At 43.0% G+C, this 20,677-nt stretch overlaps 1 protein-coding gene across 2 annotated transcripts; it reads left to right on the forward strand.

The window, feature by feature from the left end:
* Positions 1-14,987: 14,987 nt before the first annotated feature.
* Positions 14,988-20,084, forward strand: IL6 (interleukin 6). Of its 2 annotated transcripts, XM_070510142.1 has the most exons (7): positions 14,988-15,157; positions 15,314-15,578; positions 16,108-16,165; positions 16,330-16,511; positions 17,611-17,724; positions 18,454-18,600; positions 19,920-20,084. In XM_070510142.1, the coding sequence occupies exons 3-7, from the start codon at positions 16,147-16,149 to the stop codon at positions 20,082-20,084; spliced, it is 627 nt and encodes a 208-aa protein (XP_070366243.1). In that variant the 5' UTR covers positions 14,988-15,157; positions 15,314-15,578; positions 16,108-16,146. The 2 variants fall into 2 exon arrangements, with proteins under 2 accessions (XP_070366243.1, XP_014686117.1); XM_014830631.3 differs by lacking the exon at positions 15,314-15,578.
* The last annotated feature ends 593 nt before the right edge of the window (positions 20,085-20,677 follow it).

Below are 20,677 nucleotides of genomic sequence, written 5' to 3' on the forward strand. Positions count from 1 at the left end.
AGCAGATTGTTCTCCCCAGGGTGAGTGGGGCTCATCCAATCCATTGAAGGCCTGAATACAACAAAAAGGCTGAGTAAGGCAGACTTCACTTTCTCTCTCTCTCTGCCTGAATGCTTGAGCTGGAACATTCATCTTCTCCTGCCCTCAGACTGGAACTTAGGCCATCCTGGTTCTCAGGCCTTCAGACTCAGACTGGAACTACATCACTGGCGCTCCTGGGCCTCCAGTTTGCTGACTGCATGCAGATCTTGGGATTTCTCAGCCTCTATAGTCATGGGAGCCAATTCCTTATTTTATATATACATACATATTTTTATATATATAAAATATATGTTTATATATAGAATATAATATAATTTATATAACATAAATTATATTATAATAAAATTAAATATATTAAAATAAAATATAATATATAATAATATGAGATAAAATTTACAATTAAAATATGTAATATATGTATATATCCTATTGGTTCTGTTTCTCTGGAGACCCCTGATATAGTAGGGTACTTACCTGAATTTCCATTGGAATTTTGAGTAACTGGAGCAGAAAGTTAGCACTTTGTGGTCTACCCAAAATTATAGGGAGGTGAGTATCCTTTTTTATTTTTTTTTAAAGATTGGCCCTGAGCTAACATCTGTTGCCAATCTTTTTTTTTTCCTTCTTTTTCTCCCCAAAGCTGCCCAGTACATAGTTGTATATTCTAGGTGTAGGTCCTTCTGGCTCTGCTATGTGAGACACCACCTCAGCATGGCTTGATCAGTGGTACTAGGTCTGGGCCCAGGATCTGAATCTGTGAAACCCTGTGCCATCGAAGCCTAGTGTGAGAACTTAACCACTCAGCCATGCCGTGGGCCCTGAGGTGAGTATTCTTACAGTCAGTGTTACTTCATAAGACAAGGAAAGAGAGGCTCAGAGATCCAGTGATGGGGTGAGGATGTGGCAAAGCTGGAGCTCAAACTCAATTTCAAACCCCAATTTTATAGTACTCTGTAGCCACACAAGTTGTATGTATGAAAGCAGGGGTTCTATTTAAATTCAAATATATTAAGTGAGGACAGAGGGACGCTCTGATAGTGACTCAAATATCCTTCAGTTTGGCTGGGGACTGGTTTTTCTTGCCTGGTTTTAAGTCCGTACCTGGGAGATCTTGGGTCATAAAGGTCTGCTTAACTTTTCAATACTGGCTGCCAGAACACAAAGAGGAGGTCCCCTGTTAGATGCAACACTGGGCATCCCAGATTTGGTATACTAAAGAGGCTGTTAGGATTCTCATGTCTCTAAGATTGAATTCATTCTCAATGGCTGAACTGCTTATTGTCCCAAGTCAGATCTGGGAATCAACTTATAGAACCTTTCCTAAAAGTATGAGTTTTGGAATCTGATAGACTTGAAATTTGTGGGTTGTAAATCACTACAGCATAATCTCGCATCACTATTTATGAACCAACCTGCAAAAGGCATTCCAAAAGGGCCAAAGTGCTAACGGATGATTAAGAGAAGAGCCAGGGGAAGAGGATAGGGAGGACCATCAGAAGAGAGAGGAAGGCAGAGCAAAGGCCTAGAGGGTTGCAGGGGCCTGGTAAGGCGGGTAGCTACAAATTGTTTAGGTATGCTGGAATGCAAAGCAAGAGGGAGAGGGGCAAGAAAGAGACTGCGAGGGTAGATAAGACCAAACTGTGGAGGGCCTTGTGGGCCATGTTAGTAGCTTGGCCTTAATCCTAGAGGAGATGGGAACCATGCAGGGCTCTAAGCAAAGAAGTGACATGTTCATCTGTGGTTATATAGAAGAGGGACTGGGGCAGGACTAGAGGCAGGAGACCAAGATGAAACTAAACAACTTATGGAAAGTACCTACTGTAGTACCTGGCAGACAGAAGTGCATCACTTCCCTTTTCTCTTCCCCTGCTCATATATTAAGGTAGTTTTAGAAACTAGCCAACCCTGTAGCTTGGCAATCTTACTTTTAGGACTCTTTAGAAATAAATGCTTCATTATGTAAGAATGTATGTACAAGGATGTCTCCTGCAGCCTTGCCTGTAGAAATAGAAAACTGAAAACAACTGGATGTTCATCAAGAGGAAATTGGTTGAATAAATCATGGAACATGCGATATTACACATTATCAAAAAGAATAAAAGCTATGTTAACTGACCTGGATGGGGTATTCATGTTATAGACCTAAGTGAGAAAAACAAGTTGCAGGGAAATATGCATTGCATGATTTCACTACCTTAACAAATAAGTAAATAAATAACCCAACCCTGTATGTGTAATTAGAGTGTCTGTTCATATCCATTCATGTGACCTGTTGCAGGGTGTGGAAGACAGTGCGGCTGTTAACAGTGGTCATCCCAAGGGGCTGGCAGTCTTGCCATAGTTACAATCAGCGTGTGTTACTTTTACAATTTATTTTTTTTAATTAAGAGAGAAAAGAAAAGAAAAACACTATCAAGGAGAATTGGACTTGGTAGTGCTCTTCCTATGGTGACTTTTATCAATAGCAAAGGCATAAAAACCAGTCTTTCAGCCAGAAGATTCCTCTTCTGGTTGAAGCTTCCTCTTCCCACTGGAATGCAATTGTTTTTAAATCGAATGCACCACCTTGAGTTCTCTGGCGATTAGACCGAGACTCTTAAGGGATTTAAACAGATTCAGGCCTTCAGTACCAATTACCTCATGTTAGCAAGCCCTGTTCACTTTTAGGAAATGAATGGGCCTTCCCATCAGGATAAGCAAATCACTTTGGGCTGTGGGGAAAGGCAACGAAGCTTCCAAAAGGTTTTATTGGCCGTAAAAGACCAAGGACGTGCAAATCAAGCTAAATCATTGAAAGTTCTTTGAGGGCTAGGGCCAAGGCCTGTAGTAGGCTCTGATGAATTGAATCAAACTTAATTAAAGCAAAGCACTAACCTCAGCTATAGAACACCTGAGTTCAAGTTCCCCGTGGTCTCATTTGCCAGCCTTCTCCACTGGGCACTGTGAAAAATATCCCCCATCTTTCCAGATGCACAATCTTAGGAGATACTGGCATGCTGTGGGATATCTAAGTGGAAATGTCCACTGAACACTGAAAATGTCTAGAGTGTCCAGAATGCGGGGGAGAGATTGGAGCCACAACATAAACTTGGGGGTCATCTGTATGAAAGAGAAAGGGTAAATAAAGCCACACAAGGATGAGCTGACCCACAGAAGGCACAGAGGAAAGAGTGTCTGGGACAGTTTAGCACACTCGTTAGATACACAGTGTAGAGGGCTGGTTAAGAGCACAGAGCCCTGGGCTCCAATCTTGGCACTACCCTTTTCTAGCTGGGCACTCTTGGACCTCTTACTTAACTTTTCTAATTCTCCAGTTTCTCATCTGAAAAATCCAGTTGCTCACTACAGCTCCCTTAAAAATTGTGGTGAGGATTAACCGAACTAATATATGCAAAGCACATAGAGTGCCTGCTGTACAGTGAGCCCTCCCAGGCAGGCCAACTGCCTGAGAAGCAGCCAGAAGGAGGACAGAGGGAGGAACAGCAGGGAGAGAGGAGGCACTGAGGCCAAGTAGAAAGGCGTGGTCAGGAACTTCAGATATGCCAGCAGGAAAGCAAGATTAGGACTAAATTACTCCCATTGGATTTAGCAACAAGGAAGTCATTAGGATGGGCCAAAGATGTTCAGGGTGTAAGCTGGACAAACTGTTTTCCAAAGCAAAACAGTCAGAATTACTAGCATTCTGAGAGATCCAGGAACCAGGGGATATTCTTAAAGGAAAGTGAAAGGACGTAAAAGTAAATTTTTATTTAATTAATATCTTTCTGAGTATCAAAGTAATACACGATCAATGTAGAAAACGTGAAAACAAAGAAAAGTATAAAGAGGCAAAAATGTATTGCTTACTCTACCTTTTAGAGAGACCTACATTTCTTTCTATGTATGTATATTTACATTAGGGTGTGACAAGAATAGTTCATCTTGTCATGCGACATAGTCTATATTTGCTCAATACTTCACAAACCTATCACTATTTAAAGACACTCTGGGAAAACTTACAAGAATATTCTTTTTTATTTTTCAAGATTTTTATTTTTTTTTCCTTTTTCTCCCCAAAGCCCCCCCAGTACATAGTTGTATATTCTTCGTTGTGGGTCCTTCTAGTTGGGGCATGTGGGACGCCGCCTCACCGTGGTTTGATGGGCAGTGCCATGTCCATGCCCAGGATTGGAACCAACGAAACACTGGGCTGCCTGCAGTGGAGCGCGCGACCTTAACCACTCGGCCACGGGGCCAGCCCCAGAATATTCTTATGATAGAATAGACTAAGCCTTTTTAAATATGTCACAAAACCTAGAAGCCATAAAAGAAAGGATATAAAGTCTGCTTCATATAAATATAAATTTTCTGCATGGCAAATAAAAAAGAAATCACTATAAATTAATAAAAAGATGAATGATAAACTGAAAATGCACATGAAAAACAAAAGTTTACCTTTTGGAGTATATCAAGAGCTCCTCAAATCAATATGAAAGGATCAGAAAAACAGATAAAAGATATGAACGTAGAGTTTCTGGAAAATGAAATTAAAATGATTCTCAAATATCTGATCAGAAGCTCCATCTTACTTATAATAAGAGAGATGTAAATTAAAAGTACACTGAGATGGGGCTGGCCTCGTGGCCGAGTGGTTAAGTTCGCGCACTCCGCTGCAGGCGGCCCAGTGTTTCGTCAGTTCGAATCCTGGGCGCGGACATGGCACTGCTCATCAGACCACGCTGAGGCAGCGTCCCACATGCCACAACTAGAAGAACCCACAACGAAGAATACACAACTATGTACCGGGGGGCTTTGGGGAGAAAAAGGAAAAAATAAAATCTTTAAAAAAAAAAAAAAAAAAAGTACACTGAGATATGTTTTTCCCTAATCAGTCTGGCAAAGATCAAGATGATGGTATCATGTGCTGACGAGAGTATGAGGAACAGGTTTGCTCACACCTCATTGGAGAGTGTTAATTGGTACAACCTCTATCTGTCTCCATCTATCAAATTTGCCCGTATCCTTTGAGTAAGCAATTCCATTTCTAGGAAATTATCCCACTGAAACACTCACATGTGTGAAATCACACATGGACAGAATTATTCATTGTAGTTTTAACTGTAATAACAAAAGTTTGGAAACAACCTAAAATTCCATCAATGGGGACTAGTTAATAAATGGAAGACAAGGGCTGAAAGGAAGGCGGAAGCCCTCTATCTCCCGAAAAGATATGATTACTCAAACACATTGAATAGAGCAAGCAAGGTGCGGAATGGTGTAATTAGTGCACCACTACTTATGTAGAAGAATAAAATTAAATCAAGGGAAATGTGAATATTTTGCTGATCAACGTATGGAGTATTTCTAGAAGGAATCACAAAAAAACCCCAGTAGATGTAGTTGCTGCTAAAGAAGTAAGCTGGTTGTCTCAGACAGGGTGTAAGTGACTTCTTTTTCACTGAGTACCATTTGGTACCTTCTGAATTACACGCCATGGGTGTATGTTGCCTATGCAAAAAATAAAGAACTAAAAAATAATATTTTAAGACAAAATTAGATCTATAAGCCACTTTATCTCTCTTTTTTTGGTGGCCCCTTCTATTTTTCTAGCTGCCTTTCTCCTTTGTGCCTTATCTACCTTGATCCTTTTCTGTTTCCCTTCTCTTCCTTTCTTTCCCTTGACCCACCTCTGTCTAATATAACAACAACTGAAAAATAAAATTAGCTTCTGCTGACAATTTAGTATATACCAATAACTGTGCTTTTTTGGGTGTGATTTCATTTAATTCGCACAACCACCCCCAAAAGGGAAATTTTCTCTGCCACACTTTACAAATGGGGAAACTCAGGCTCAGGAGATTGAAGCGCCTTTGCCCAAAGCCGTATGAGCAGTAAATGTTGGGACTGGATTTAAAGCTAGTCTGTCTCTGAAAGCCATGCTTCTTTTAGTAAACTGTACTGCCTGCAATATGGAAAAATATACATACATATATTTTTTAATTGTTGAATAAAGTATTACAGTCTTTGTTTCTAATTTGAAAATCAAGTGAGCTTAATATTTTATATGACTTTTATAAAGCATGTATACGAAGAAAATTTTATGAATTAAACTATTTTTTATTTCTAAACTCAATGATTATTTTCAACAAATCAATTGAAAGGAGACTCCATCTTTCATTCATTCATCCACTCTGAGCACCTAGCAAGTGTTCAAAACTGTGTTATTCATTAACATTGAAAGATGGAGCCTTCGAGAAACACTCGGTCAATTGCAGAGAGAGCAATAATAATGTTTATTCAGTCCCTACTATGTGTTAGGCAAGGTGCTAAGCACTTTGCATAGGTTCCAGCAACTGTCTTATGTAAGGTACAACTGCTACTGCTCATTTTACAAATGAGAAAAATGAAGCCCAGGTGTTCAATAACTTCCTAGCGGACTGAGCTTGTAGATTATGGAAGAAGGATTTGAACCAGGCAGTTTAACGCCAGAGCTTGTGCCATCACGACACTGCCTGGAAACTGATTACTACAGCACACGACACTGCAGGACAGCCCAGAGGAGAGCCCTCACTATTCCTGGAAATGGATCAGCGAAGGCTTCCCAGAGGATCGAGTCTGAGTCTTGATGGAAGTTCAGAACAGAGACACGTCATGGCATCCGCAAGCCGTCATTCTACCCTGCATTGAAACTGTTATGAAAAGACTTAACATTCTTTGGAGAGGAAAAATAAAATTGTGGCATAGAGCCTCATGTGATCTGCCTGGGAGCTGTGCCATGTAATGGAACTAAGTTTCTGGCAGGGAGTTTTAGGTTTTACTCAATATTCTGAAGTTTGACTATGACACAGTCAAGTATCAACCAGGTTCCCGTCATCAGGCAAGTACTGTTAGAAGGAGGCAGGGGGTGAATTTAATGGCACTGTTTGTTTTCCTAATGCAATGTCTTAGAAATATGCAACAGAACTGTGGTGGAGATGAATCAAAAGGAGGATGCAGTACAATAAGACATAATGCCAAGAACAACAGTAGAAGTGATTTTGGTACAGTTAAGAACGAAAATTATGACCCAAGAAGCAATCCTTTGGGAATCCTAAGAATGCTTCCAGGCTCTCTTCATCCTGTCCACTAAGGGCTCCAAAGCTGAACTCTTGATTCATCAGCTCTGGTTCTGACAGATCGTGACAAAGCGGAAATTCCTAGGCCCATAGGCTGCTGCCTTGCTGCGTCTAATTCTCTCACTGTATCAGTCTTCTTTCTGTCCCTATCTGGGCCATGGCTCAAGAGCAGGGCTCAGCCTCTGCCTCGATCCACTAAGGCATGTGCCAGTACCTGGCTGGAGAAACCCAAGGTTACCTAATTCTGTGGAATACAAATTCTGCCCTGTACACATTCTGACCCTCCCAGGTAGCCTGTGCCTACTCGTTGATACAAATAGCAGCCTTCATTTTGGAACACAGGAGCAGCATGCTTTGACCAGAACAATTTCTTTCCCTAAAAATCTTTGTGGTCAATTGCCTTTGAAATGTCAGATCAGATAATGCCTTTGATACATGCTTTTCCTATACTCCCTAAATCGTATCTATATAATAATCAATCTCTGGATTGCATTGATTTTTGCCTTCAAAATATCCATCTATTCCATTGGGCCCATTGGTGTGCTGGAAGATGTTTAACAACTAGCCTTCTGGGGGCCCTGGTTTGCACCATTTGCCAATTTCCATAGTGTAAACACACTCACCTTGTCTAATATGAAGCTACCAATGGGAATCACCAAATGCACAGTTGGGAAGAGATGAGCACAGTTGGCTCTTTGAGCCTGAACTAAACGGCCCCATCATACTTCTGCCTGGGCTCCATCCTGCTCTTATGCTGAGATGGTTGCTCAACATGTCACTGCCCTTCTCAAACCATCTTCCATGGCTCCCTTTTCCTTTCACTTCTGCCTAGCTTTTGGAACCACCTCCCATAATCTGGTCCACCAAAAAAGGGTTGCTAGATTTAACCAATAAAAATGCAAGATACCCAGTTAAATTTGAATTTCAGATGAACAAGGAATACTCTTTTTAGCATAAGTATGTCCCATGCAATATTTGGAATATACTTATACTAAAAGATTATTTGTTGTATACAGAAATTTATCTGGGCATCCTGTATTTTACTTGGCACCCCTTTGCCTAGTCTATCTACCACATTTTACCTCTCCTCCCAAACACCAGCAAGCTTCTTCACAATTCCAGGAGCCTGCATGATCTTAGGTAAGGCATTTAACCTCTCTGAGCTTCAGTTTTACCACCCATAAAGTGAAGCTAATAATAGCCACTTCCATAGAGTAGAATTTAAATGAATTAATGTGTGTAAAGCATGTAGCCCAGCACCTGGCATTCAACCCATTCCTGATTGATCCTACATGTCAATCCTCATTTACTCAAAATACCTTAAAAGGAAAACTATACTGTAGCTATGGAATCCAAGGGCCAAGAGTCCTCCTAGGACATCACCTTGTATGTCCACACTCCCCCAAAAAGGTGTCATTGTGTTTTGGGGGTGTTTTTTTTTTTTAGAGGAAGATTAGCCCTGTGCTAACTGCTGCCAATCTTCCTCTTTTTTTGCTTAGGAAGACTGGCCCTGAGCTAACATCTGTGCCCATCTTCCTCTACTTTATATGTGGGACGCCTACCACAGCACCGCTTGCCAAGCAGTTCCACGTCGGCACCTGGGATCCGAACCGGCAAACCCTGGGCCACCGAAGCTGAACGTGCGCACTTAAGCGCTGCACCATGGGCCAGCCCCTGTCATTGTATTTTTAAAGAGATCAGCGGTGGGGAGTCAGGGAATGCTGAAATACCCAGTAGCAGCCCATTCCAGCATCTCAGAGTCCTCAAGAGAGGCTATGGCTGTCTACCTCTCACCCAAACACCTCCCCCAATATCAGCAAGGGAGGCTATCTGCTTTGTCGTGGGTCGATCTTCGGCTCCCACAGGAAATGCAGTTTCCTTGCACAAGCAGCATAATCACAACAGGTGACAAGTGGACTGAAAGAGACACAACTGGAACTGGAGATGGAAAGGAGAGAAATGTCGCAAGACTACAAACTTCTTATCAAGACACACATTCTTTTTTGCTTTGTAGAACAGGCCCCAATCTCAAGGTGCTAGAGGAAAGAGGAGAGATGGTGAGCCATCACCTGTGACAATGCCCATGCATCCCGACACCAGGATGATGCCCACCACAAGGGCCAACCGAAGCTTGGTTATGTCAAGTTACCAAACCAGCTGAAAAGCAAGTTTCTGTCAAACAGCAAATTTCATTTTCATGATGCCAAACAATCAGCATGACTTACTGATTTAGAGATTACACTATTCCATTAACAGCTGGTAAGTTAACCCCCCTGGGAAACCCAGTGATTGTTTTAAATGCATCTTCTCCCCAGGAAAATAAGAACTCTTTCGCCGTGACTGTGAGGTGAACAGCGTGCTTATCCAGCAGTCACCTATAACCCTCACTTGATGTTTCCCTTTTCAACTTTGACTTGTGTATCTGTAGCCATTATTTCCATCACCTCTACTCAGAGAATTATCCAAAATGTTATGTAGACAAAGTAGTATAAAAAAGAAAAGCAGGTCATAAAACACTATGTATGGTATTTCTCTATTTCTCACACATTTATATATGTATCGCTATATAGAAAAATGACAAGAATAATTACAACATGATAACAGTGATTAATGTTGGGTGATAAGATTATTTTACAAATTTTTTTTTCCTTTTTGCCTATGTCTGTTTTCTCAATTTTCTACACTGAACAAGTATTACTTGTATAATTCTTTTTTAAGTTAAAAACAACTAAAATTTTGATATTGATCTGTTCCTGCTTATATGATAACAAGAAATCTGCTACCTTCTTGCATTGATATATGTGGGCTTTGTCATCTTCCAAATCAGTTTAGTCTGCCCAAGACCACCAAGATCCTGGGCATGTCAAAATGGGTGGCACCCCAACGAGCCACAACAGGTCTTTGGGTGAACTAGAAGACAGACTTTTAGACTTTCATGAACTATTTCTCAATTTAGAGTCTCCCACTCCTAGAATTCCATTAAGAGTACACTCTGAATTATTCAGCACGGCTAATGAAGAATCACAGAATGCTCGAGCTGGGAGGGAATTTAGAGAGCATCTCTCTAATGGAACTCTGAGATGGGACAGAACCTTACCCAAAATCTTCCAATTATTCATCATTTCAATGTCATATCTGCCAAGAGCAACACTCACAAAACACAGGAAACCAAGGATTTAGCAACACAGTAAAAAGAAAAGCCTAATTCAGGGAAACCTTATATTTGGCCAAAAGGTTTTGCTGACAGCAAAAAGCGCCAACCTCCTCTGAATCCTGTAATCTAAGACAAGTCAAAAAGGTCAGTGGGACATTCACAAGCCTGGCCAGCAGAGTGGCCACACAATATCAGATGGAAACAGCCCAGAATCCAAACCTCTTCTGACACCTGACCTGTCCCAGACTATACACTCGGTGTCTTCAATAGCTTTACTGGGACCACAGTGAAAAAACTTAGCACAGAGAAAGGAGTATATGTTATAGCCTCTTTGTTTACTGTCTGAGAAGGACAAGAGAATCTGAGGCAGTTAGTAGCAATTGCTTAGGCCCCAAGACCCTGAACAAACCTTTGGGAATACAGTCTCTTGTTTTAAAAGTTCATCACTTCCCAAGAAAAGTAGCACCAAAAGGCAATTTCAAATGCCAGAGTAGAGGAAACCATCTCCATGCATCCTGATCACTTACCAAGCTCACTAGTGTAGCATGTCGTGCCTTCCCTCCTGTCACCACCACTCATCCACAGGAAAGTAGCACATAAGAAACATGGCCTCCAGGATGAGGGATATAGGGCCCTCACACCACAGAGCCCTTGGGGGACATGATACTGCTGCTCAGACACAGACCATTGTGGAGATCCCACAGAAAGAGGATGAGCTACAGGCCTGGCAAACCAAAGTCATGACAGACCAGCAGCCCAGCTTCCTCACTACCCATGCCCCCTAAGGCCATCCTTGGACAGTGAAGGCAGCTTCCCATGCAGCAGTGGCTATGGTAGGTCCGTAGGTCAAGACTCTGCTCTGTGCTGTACACATCCATGCCCAAACATAGGTACATATTACAGAACTCAATAGCTTGAAGAAATTACCTATGATTCTTTGACCTGCTTACCTGGATATGAATTCTTCTGTAACATTTTTAATCAATCCAGGTGGACCCTTCTTCAGGAATAATAAACCCCAATGTCTCAGAATTACAGAGCATTCAACATGTCCAAAGCATGTCATGGAAATTATTCTACAATAAAGATTAGAGAGACCTTCCCTACCTCCATGGATTCAGCTTGCTAAGGAGAATATATGTGAGGCTTAGTTCAGAAGGACAAAGATACTCTCTTTTTAGCAAACAAGTAACCAAAAGGGCAGGGAAGGGAGGTGAAATTTGTCATAGACAGGACAGTAGAATCCCCTGGTCTTGACATTATATGCGATGCTTTCAAATGGGTTCTTAGTACCCTAATTTTGAGGGAAAAGAGTGGAAGGAACCAGCCAATGCTTTTGCATGCTCAGTTTCTGCCTGTGACACTGAACTCAAGAGAACTGAGACTTTGGAGAAACCAAAGATGGTTCAAATGACTCGTGAGAATAAATTAACTCAGTGCTCCCTGCTGACAAGTTGAAGTTTCCTAATTGTAAAGCAGAACCAGTAGCCACCAACAAAGACAGTCTACCACACAGATGGAGAAGAGATAAAGCACTGAAACTCAGCCTGAGGGACCTCCACAGCCTTGGTGCACAGGGCCAGTGAGGCTCCTTCAGGTTCAGCAAAGCAAGTTCTCATCACCAAACCAGCTTCAGAGCAGCTGGCTTATTAACATCTGGAAATCTGGGCACTCTCTTCCAGGCCTGGAGACCAGGGGAAAAGCAATATAGGGGGAGGGGGGTCCGCAAGGCAGGGGGAGTCTATATTGTTGCCCCAGAAGAGGCCACTTCCCTCCTAAGATGCCTGGGATTTTCCACTTCAGCAGGGGAAGGTAACTCAGCACACACCAAAACAACGAGGGCGCAGAACAGATGACCTCCCTGCACAGTTTTGGATCAGAAATCCAGCAGACAGATGTGCCTCTTCTCTGAGCTAGGGAGAGCTAGGCCCAGCCCCAGCACACCTTCGCCCTCAGAAAAGCAGAGGCCAGACCAAGAAGTCACCAGGAGCTACAATAGGACATCAGAGCTGAGGTTGTGAGGGCCAGGACTGAGACTGGGCCAGGCTGGGAACCACCCAGAGCTTTGGTCTCCAAGGCTGACTGCCCTCCAAGATCAGCCAGCCCTTTCCAGGTAGATATACCACATATCCCTAATATTCTGTCTCCAAGTAATACCACCACTTCTTCTAAAGCAAAAACATTTCCCAGAGCCTTATAGGCCTGGTATCTGTTCAAGGGGACTCAATCGCAGAAGGAGCTGTTAAATCACCCACCGTTTCAGTTTGCAAAGTTCTATGACTTAGTGACAAGTGAAACTACATTCTGACAGCAACTGCAAGTTCCCTAGTACCCAGTGACTTCCCTTTTTTCCTTGGGATACTCCCTCCTGCTAAACCCCAGACCTAACCCCCCTTAACCCTCTGAATAAAGACGGAGAGCACCCCACCACATCTTACCCTGTGAGATATGGAGAACACTTCTCCTCCTGAGAGCTTAAGACCAAATGGAAGTTACTTTCCTCTTCACCTCGAATGCATTGATGGACTCTCTGAACTGGACTCCACCAACATGTAGGAAAGCACTCATGGTCAGTAATTCTGAAGGGCACAGACAGGACCAGCCAGCCTTAGACAAGATGGTAAAAGAAGCATCTTAGTTCCCCTTCTTCTTGCCCATACATTCCCATGTCCTGCCTCTCTTGGTCTCAGCTGGCAGTCACTTCAAACCAGCAATGGTGCAATTCAACAATTAAGGTATTAGTTAATAAATGCTGACAGCTTGGCCTTTCCTGGTCATTTGTACATGTTAAAATATGAGGGATGAGCTCTTCAAGTGGAAAATCTATTGAGATCTAAAGCAAGGAAGCTATCATGGTGGATTTATGGTTGTTACATTAACACTTTGGAGCAAAAGACAGTCCATTTCTCTCACAGGCAAATGCCAGCCCAAGGCATTGATAACAATAAAGACTCTAGATGCCAGCAATATGCAAGGTGGCAGACAGTGTCCTCCAACCTTCCCACACACATGCATTCCCACCCCCAAACAACTAGCCTTTTCCCAGCTGCCAGAAGCACAAGACCTGGGGATAAGTCAGGCCCCCTCATCCTTGAGGGCCACTTTCAGGTGTCTAAATAATAATGATGACCATGGACAGGAAAGGCTGTCGACTTCTGACATAAAAACATTGAGCCAAACTTGGAAATGGTCTAAGAACAAGACACAAGCTGGGCTCATTACCTAAATTGAGGGACCTAGTTTGAGGATCTTAATATTCTTTAAAAAGGGGGGAAATCATTTATTTTTTCTTCATTTTCCACTTTGTGCCATAAGGTATTTTCAACAAAGCATAGAATCTCATTTGTTCAGAGGAAAAATGACTGGGAGAGCAGCTGATCACTGGCACAGTGGTCTGGCTCATTCATAGTCCCCTTATAGACAAGACACCACGTGGAGTGATGGAGCTGAGATGGAGAAGTTCTCCAAAGCAGAAGCCCCGAGCCAAGGAATGTTGCAAAGAGTGAGTGTTTACTGCGGGATTGCTATGCACCAGGGATTTTTTCACACTTCATTTCATTCAATCTGCACAACAGCGGTACGGGAAGAACTTTATTGTCCCAGTTTTATAGATGAGCAAAAAAGGGTACAGATCCTTGGGGTAACTTAGAAGGGTCAAGCAAGTGGCAGGCAGAGCTGGGCAACTCAAGAGCCTGTGCTCTACCATGTTCCCTCCCATAGAGAATTACCGAGGTGGCATCCAGACAATGGGAAATTATAGTGTGTGCATATTTGTATATGTGTGTGTGTGTGTGTGTCCACATATATAAACCAATAATGAAAATACAGAGGTGAGTACCTGGGTAACCAAGAAAACCTCTCCCAGATTAGAGTAACAAGGATTTAATTGAAAATATTGTGAGTCAGACACTAGCTCTGGAGAGACGAGCTGAAATGCAAGGAGACTTAGTTTTCCCTGTATGCCCTGACATCCTGTTTGAACATTTTATCACGTACACATACTTCCTATTTTAAAAAACTTTTAACTGAAAAGAAAAATCTGTATGTTGTTGCTGAGTCACTACATACTTGAAATTTACTGAGTCATAGTTTCTAGAAAATAGATATGTGAGAAAAAGCAATCCCACACTACAGAGGCCTATCACACGCATCGCAAGGGAGCCAGGAGACATGGCTTCCTTCAGCGTAGGAGCGAGGACTCTGCTGGGGGTGTCTGAGTTGCTCAAGACCAAGAGCACTAGAAGCGAAACCATTCAGCCATCCTGTCCCATTTTCATTTTCAAACTAAAACCCCACTACCTCCACAGGACCTGTTTCTGTTTAGAAAGTTAGTGAAAGAATGGATGACCTCACTTTCCCCAACAGGTGGGTCCTACAGTGTTGTGCGCAAAACAAAACTTGAGTAAATTGATTCATATTTTAAATACCCTAGCAGAGGTCCTTGTTTTAGCAATTCTTAAGAGATCCTGTGCAAAGCAAAGAAGCCGATTGTGATGTTAACACTGTGTTTTGTAAATAATTTCTTGGTGCCTGCAAGAGTCTAGTTTCAGCCTGGAGCTAATCTTCAGAGCTGTCTGGGTGTCTGAGAGACTGGTAGTGCAGCTGAGTCTAGAGTCTATTTGCATGAGACCAAGGACCCTCCTGCAAGAGACGTCATTGTAAGGGCAGAGGGAGCCTACACAAGTTCTACCCAATAAGGAAGGCGGGGGCATTGGAGGGGAAGCGTGATTTAGAGCCTCGAGCCCTGTGTTAATAGGTTTCTTCCCAGCTGTCTCTGGATTCAAATCAAGTCATACAGCAGGAGGAAACTATGAACACAAGCTCCAGAAAATGCAACAAGGTCCTCCTTTGACATCCCATCAAAGAGGTGAGTAGTATTCTCCCTACTTCTGCCCTGAACCAAGCGGACTGCAGTAACTTGAGGGCTCCAGCAGACCCAGCACCTGCCTAGGCTCCTGGGGGATCGTCCCATTGCTGGTGGTGAGGACAGCTCCAGCAGCCCAAAACAACTCCCTTGGCACAGAGATCAAAGTCTTCACTGAGAGGACCCCCAGCGGGCCACTAGGGAGAGAGCAGGGCTGTAGCTGACCTGGCTGAAGCGGGCTGGAGCAGGTGAGGAGGAAACTAGCAGATGCCACGTGGCGGCAGAAAGGAGTCATTTATGTATGCACCACCCGCTGCACCTGAAGACTCCTAGCAATAACTACACAAGATTTGGGGGCAATCAGGCAGTTCTGCAACAACTGGTCACGGCGAGAGCCAGGAAAGAAAAACACTCCAGATGATCGGTAGTATCACCTTATTTGTAACCCTGGGCGGATGGGCTGTGGTGTGGTCTCAGGAAACTTAGGTCAGAACACCTTAGATTTTTTACAAATGTGAATAAACTGGAATACTGAATTCTAGCCTGTTAATCTGGTAATTAAAGTATTTTTTAAATTATAGTCAGCTTATTTCCTCCCCCTTGTTAAACTGTGTGTATGACTTCAGCTTTACTTTCTTTCTCAAGACGTGCCAAAATGCTGAGTCACAAAAAAAAGGAAAAGAAAGTACAGTGAGCTTCTTAGGGCTACGCTTGTAATGACCTAAGCGGCACTTTTTCCCCGGTTGTGATTCTTGTGATGCTAAAGGACGTCACATTGCACAATCCTTAATAAGGTTTCCAATCAGCCCCACCCGCTCTGGCCCCACCCCCACCCTCCAACAAAGATTTATCAAATGTGGGATTTTCCCATGAGTCTCAATATTAGAGTCTCAACCCCCAATAAATATGAGACTGGGGATGTCTGAGGCTCATTCTGCCCTCGAGCCCACCAGGAACGAAAGAGAGCTTCATCTGCCCTCCAGAACCCAGCTATGAACTCCCTCTTCACAAGTAAGTGAAGGAAATCCCTAGCCCTGGAACTGCCTGGCCCCCGTCCCTGGGTGAGGGAGGGGTGTGTGTCTGCGTGAGGGCTGGCTGGCAGCCAGCAACCAGAAGCACAGCTCCCCCAGCTGTGCAGTCTGCTCACTGGCTGCTCTCCCTTCCCTCCGGTACAGGCACCGTCACTCCAGTTGCCTTCTCCCTGGGGCTGCTCCTGGTGATGGCTACTGCTTTCCCCACCCCACTACCCCTGGGAGAAGATGAAACCACCTCAAATGGACCACTACTCACCACTGCAGACAAAACCAAACAGCACATTAAGTACATCCTCGGCAAAATCTCTGCCCTGAAAAATGAGGTGGGTAGGCTTGACAGAGGGTAATGAAAGGCCCATGTGGGCATTCGTCTTGCCCTTGGATGTGGATGGGAGCTTGTGCATTGGGAGGTCTTTGCTGGGTTCTGGGGCAGTTTAGACTTGAGGCCAAAAGGGCAGACTGTCTTCTGTATTTCTCCTCTGCTGCTGGTCTTAGGGAGGCCCTTTGCCTCCTGGAAAATACAGAATGGGGCTGGAATCTATGGCCCCTAGCCAATTCTCACCTTCCTACTTGGCATGAGTTGAGGGTCACTGTTTCTCAGGACTCCCTTTTCCCTAACCAAAAACTAAGGTCTGTCCATCTTCTTTTTGTCCCTTGGACTTTGGGAGATTTAGAAAAGTAGCACCTAAAATGACTGTTCAGCCTCTCAAGACAGTCACAGTACTTTTAGGTTATGCAAGCTCAGTGGTTAGGGACTCCCCAAAGTCACTGCAGCATACAAGATGCATACCTAATAGCCAACCCAAGTGGCAAAATCACAGATACGTTAAAGTAGCTCCCAAGCTTTAAATGCAAGGCAGTTTGGCTCTATTTGGTAGAAAGGAAAGAACACAGGAAGAGGGGATTGGGAGCCCCAAATCCAATTCTGTTTCTGCAGAACCAGCCCTATGATCTTGAGAGCAAATTCCCTACCACATCTGGGCCCCATCTGTAAAATTATGTGATTGGACTAGATGATTTCACAGGTCCTTCCAGCTGGAGCTTTCTATGGCTTGAATTATACTCACCCAATTAGGATCAAAATTGCTGTCATTTATTAAGTACCTACTATGTGCCAAGCACTTTATATAAATACTGTGTCTCATCCTCACAACAAACTTACAAGGGAGGTGTTTCGTTATCCCCAGTTTGGAGAGAAAGGGCACTGAGACTCGGATAGGTAACAAGCCTGAAGTCACAGGTGAGCCTGGGACTGAACCCACGTGTGCCCACCTCCACCAGACCTTGGTTGCCTGGATGCTAGTGGGTTGTGATTTCATTTTTTTTAGAGAATTTCCTGGCCATGGTAAAACATGAATGGCCCTCTAGTGGTGTTTGTTTTAGGGGCACTTAGACAATAACAATTCTGGTCTTCCTTCCCAGATGTGTAACAATTTTAGCAAGTGTGAAAACAGCAAGGAGGTACTGGCAGAAAACAACCTGAATCTTCCAAAGATGGCAGAAAAAGACGGATGCTTCCAATCTGGGTTCAATCAGGTACGAACTCATCACTTTCAGTTTCAGCTATTCCTTAGGCAAAAGTTCTCCCTCTTGCATGCAGTGCCTGTATACATATAGACCAAGCAGGCAACAAAGAGGGGGACAGACGTAAGGAACATCATGTAAATTTCATGAGGATGTCAACTTAAAGCTTTTTAAAGGAAACTTGTCTTTGAACAGCATGGTCAGAGATGGCCCCCAAGTGTTGGGATTTTCATGACTGTCAAACATTAGAAACCCCAGTAGGTTTAGCTAGTTCATCTGGTAAGATGATCCAGGAGCTTTCTTCTCTTTGGTTGCCCTTGGCAGAGTCCAGGTCTGCCCTCCCTGCTGAGGTCATTCTCTCCACCCTTCTCCTTCCAGATAGTGAGATAACCTACACTGGCTTCCGATCACTCTGTAAAAAGAGGTTTCAGCCCAACATTGACAAGGGCAGAAGTGCAGCCAGAGGGAAGAACATTAAGGGGAGAATCAAAAATGTCACATTCTAACATCTGTTAGGCTCTAGGTAAAATTAAGTGGTGTCTTTGATTGTCCAGATATTTAAAATGGGGCAGCTAATGCTGCCCAATGTCTCAAAACATGATGCCTAAGAAGTACTTGAATTTCCTTGGAGGAGCAGAAGGAAAAGTTACTGAATTACAGCAATTTTAACACCGTTAATTTTAATGTAATCAGTTATATCTTCCTAGCAATAACCAATTTTCCCACCATCTTTCCTCTTAGGAGACCTGCCTGATGAAAATCACCACTGGTCTTTCGGAGTTTCAGATATACCTGGAGTACCTCCAGAACGAGTTCAAGGGTGAAAAGGAAAACATCAAGACTATGCAGATCAGTACCAAAGTCCTGGTCCAGATCCTGATGCAAAAGGTGAGTGTGTCCTCATCTCCTCACCTGGCGTGGGGAAGAGAGGCACAAAGAAAGCAGCCTAGATAACTCAGGAATGCAGAGCCAATTTAAAAGAGATGGCCACATGTAAACGAAAAGATCTGAGAAATATTTCCTGATAGTTAAAACTTTTTTTGGCTCTCTTCTGCAAAAGACATCAATAACTGTATTTTAAACTGTTAAATGAGGTGGATTTTAACATCGACTTCTAATAGCTTAGGAAATAAGAAAAAAATATCTGTGAAGGCAGAAGGAAGCATATCCAACCCTGCTCAGGGATCCATGATATCAAAGAACAGAGAGCACAAAAATTATTTTAATATTTTAATCATTTCCAAGTGACCTTCTTGTCATTATGGTAGTTTCAACTCTTTTCCCCTACTTTTTGCCAGAAGAGTTAATGCAGAGAAATGGCCAAAGGCTAAAAGCTGGAAGAGAAGGTATCAAGGGCTTTGGTCACCATGAGCTAGCCACTCAAATGCCACTCAATGGAGGCTTGAAGTCACAGCATGTGGATGAGCCAAACAAAGCCACATGAGAAGGGCCTAGACAGAGAGGCGGGCACATTCGGGCTAATTTTGCCTCTGCCTTTTCTGCTTTTTGCCTTAAACCATGGCTTCTCCCACTTTAATGTGCACATGAATCCCTTGGGAATCCTGTTACAATGCAGAGTTTCATTCAGCAGGTTTGTGGCGAAACCTCAAATTTGCATTTCTAACAAGCTCCAGGTGATGCTCATGCTGCAGTGCTCTAGGACCATACTTAGCGGCGCAAGTCCTTCCCCAGTTAATTATCCCCATGTCAGTGTGTCTATGGAAAGGTATTTCCCAGTCCTCTCTACAGCAGTAGGTCAGTGGACTCTCAATAGATGCTGGGCTGCGGGGTGAGAATGAAACAACAGAAAAATATTAGAGTTAGAGGCCAGTGAAGAATCCTTTAAAATAGGCTTTAACTATAGCTTCTTCATTCATCTATTGAATTTCAACTATGTGCCAAGCACTGTTTAGGATAATAGAGTCAAAGACAAATAAGATACTGTGGCTGCCCTCAGGATGTTTACGGTCCAATGGAGACAGAGCAGCAAGGAGATGATTGGAATTCAGTTGCTAAGAAAGGGCCTCCCACACAGGGTGGGCTCGGAGGAGAAGCACCTCCTCCTATCTGGGCAAGTCAGGGCAAGTAGCCCCATTAAATCTCCTTCACCCCAAATTTGAACATCTTCCCACAGCCCAGAGCATCCCTCCACTGAAAAGGATTTGTTCAATATTTAAATAATTCTTTTTGTTTTCTTTTCTCTTCAGATGAAGAATCCAGAAGTAACCACCCCTGACCCAACTGCAAAAAGCAGCCTGCTGGCTAAGCTGCATTCACAGAATGAGTGGCTGAAGAACACAACAACTCACCTCATCCTTCGAAGCCTTGAGGATTTCCTGCAGTTCAGCCTGAGAGCTGTTCGGATAATGTAACCTTGGCATCTAAGATTGTTGTAGTTCATGGGCATTCCTTCCTCTGGTCAGAAACCTGTCCACTGGGCACATAACTTATGTTGTTCTCTATGAAGAACTAAAAGTATGAGCGTTAGGACACTATTTTAATTATTTTTAACTTATTGATATTTAAATATATGATATTGAGTTAATTTATATAAGTGATAGATATTTATATTTTTATGAAGTGCCACTTGAAATATTTTATGTATTAGTTTTGAAAAGATAATGTAAAATGGCTATGCAGCTTCAAAGTCCTCATTGTTTCAGAGCCGGATCATTTCTTGGAATGCGTAGGCTTACCTCAAGTAAATTGCTAACTTATACATATTTTTAAAGGAAATATTTATATTGTATTTATATAATGTTTAAATTGTTTTTATACCAATAAACACCTTTTAAAAAAAATTAGCAACTAAGCCTCTGTGTGTCCTATGAAGCTTAATATGAACAAGTTTCTGTTACCAGTACCACCACCAAAAAAAACCTGCAATCACCTGGAAAAAGGTATACAGTCATGTGTCACTTAACAGGGATATGTTCTGAGAAATATGTCAGGGGTTTTCGCTGTT

Source organism: Equus asinus, chromosome 1 (assembly GCF_041296235.1).
Source record: "Equus asinus isolate D_3611 breed Donkey chromosome 1, EquAss-T2T_v2, whole genome shotgun sequence".
Classification (NCBI taxonomy): Eukaryota; Metazoa; Chordata; class Mammalia; order Perissodactyla; family Equidae; genus Equus; species Equus asinus.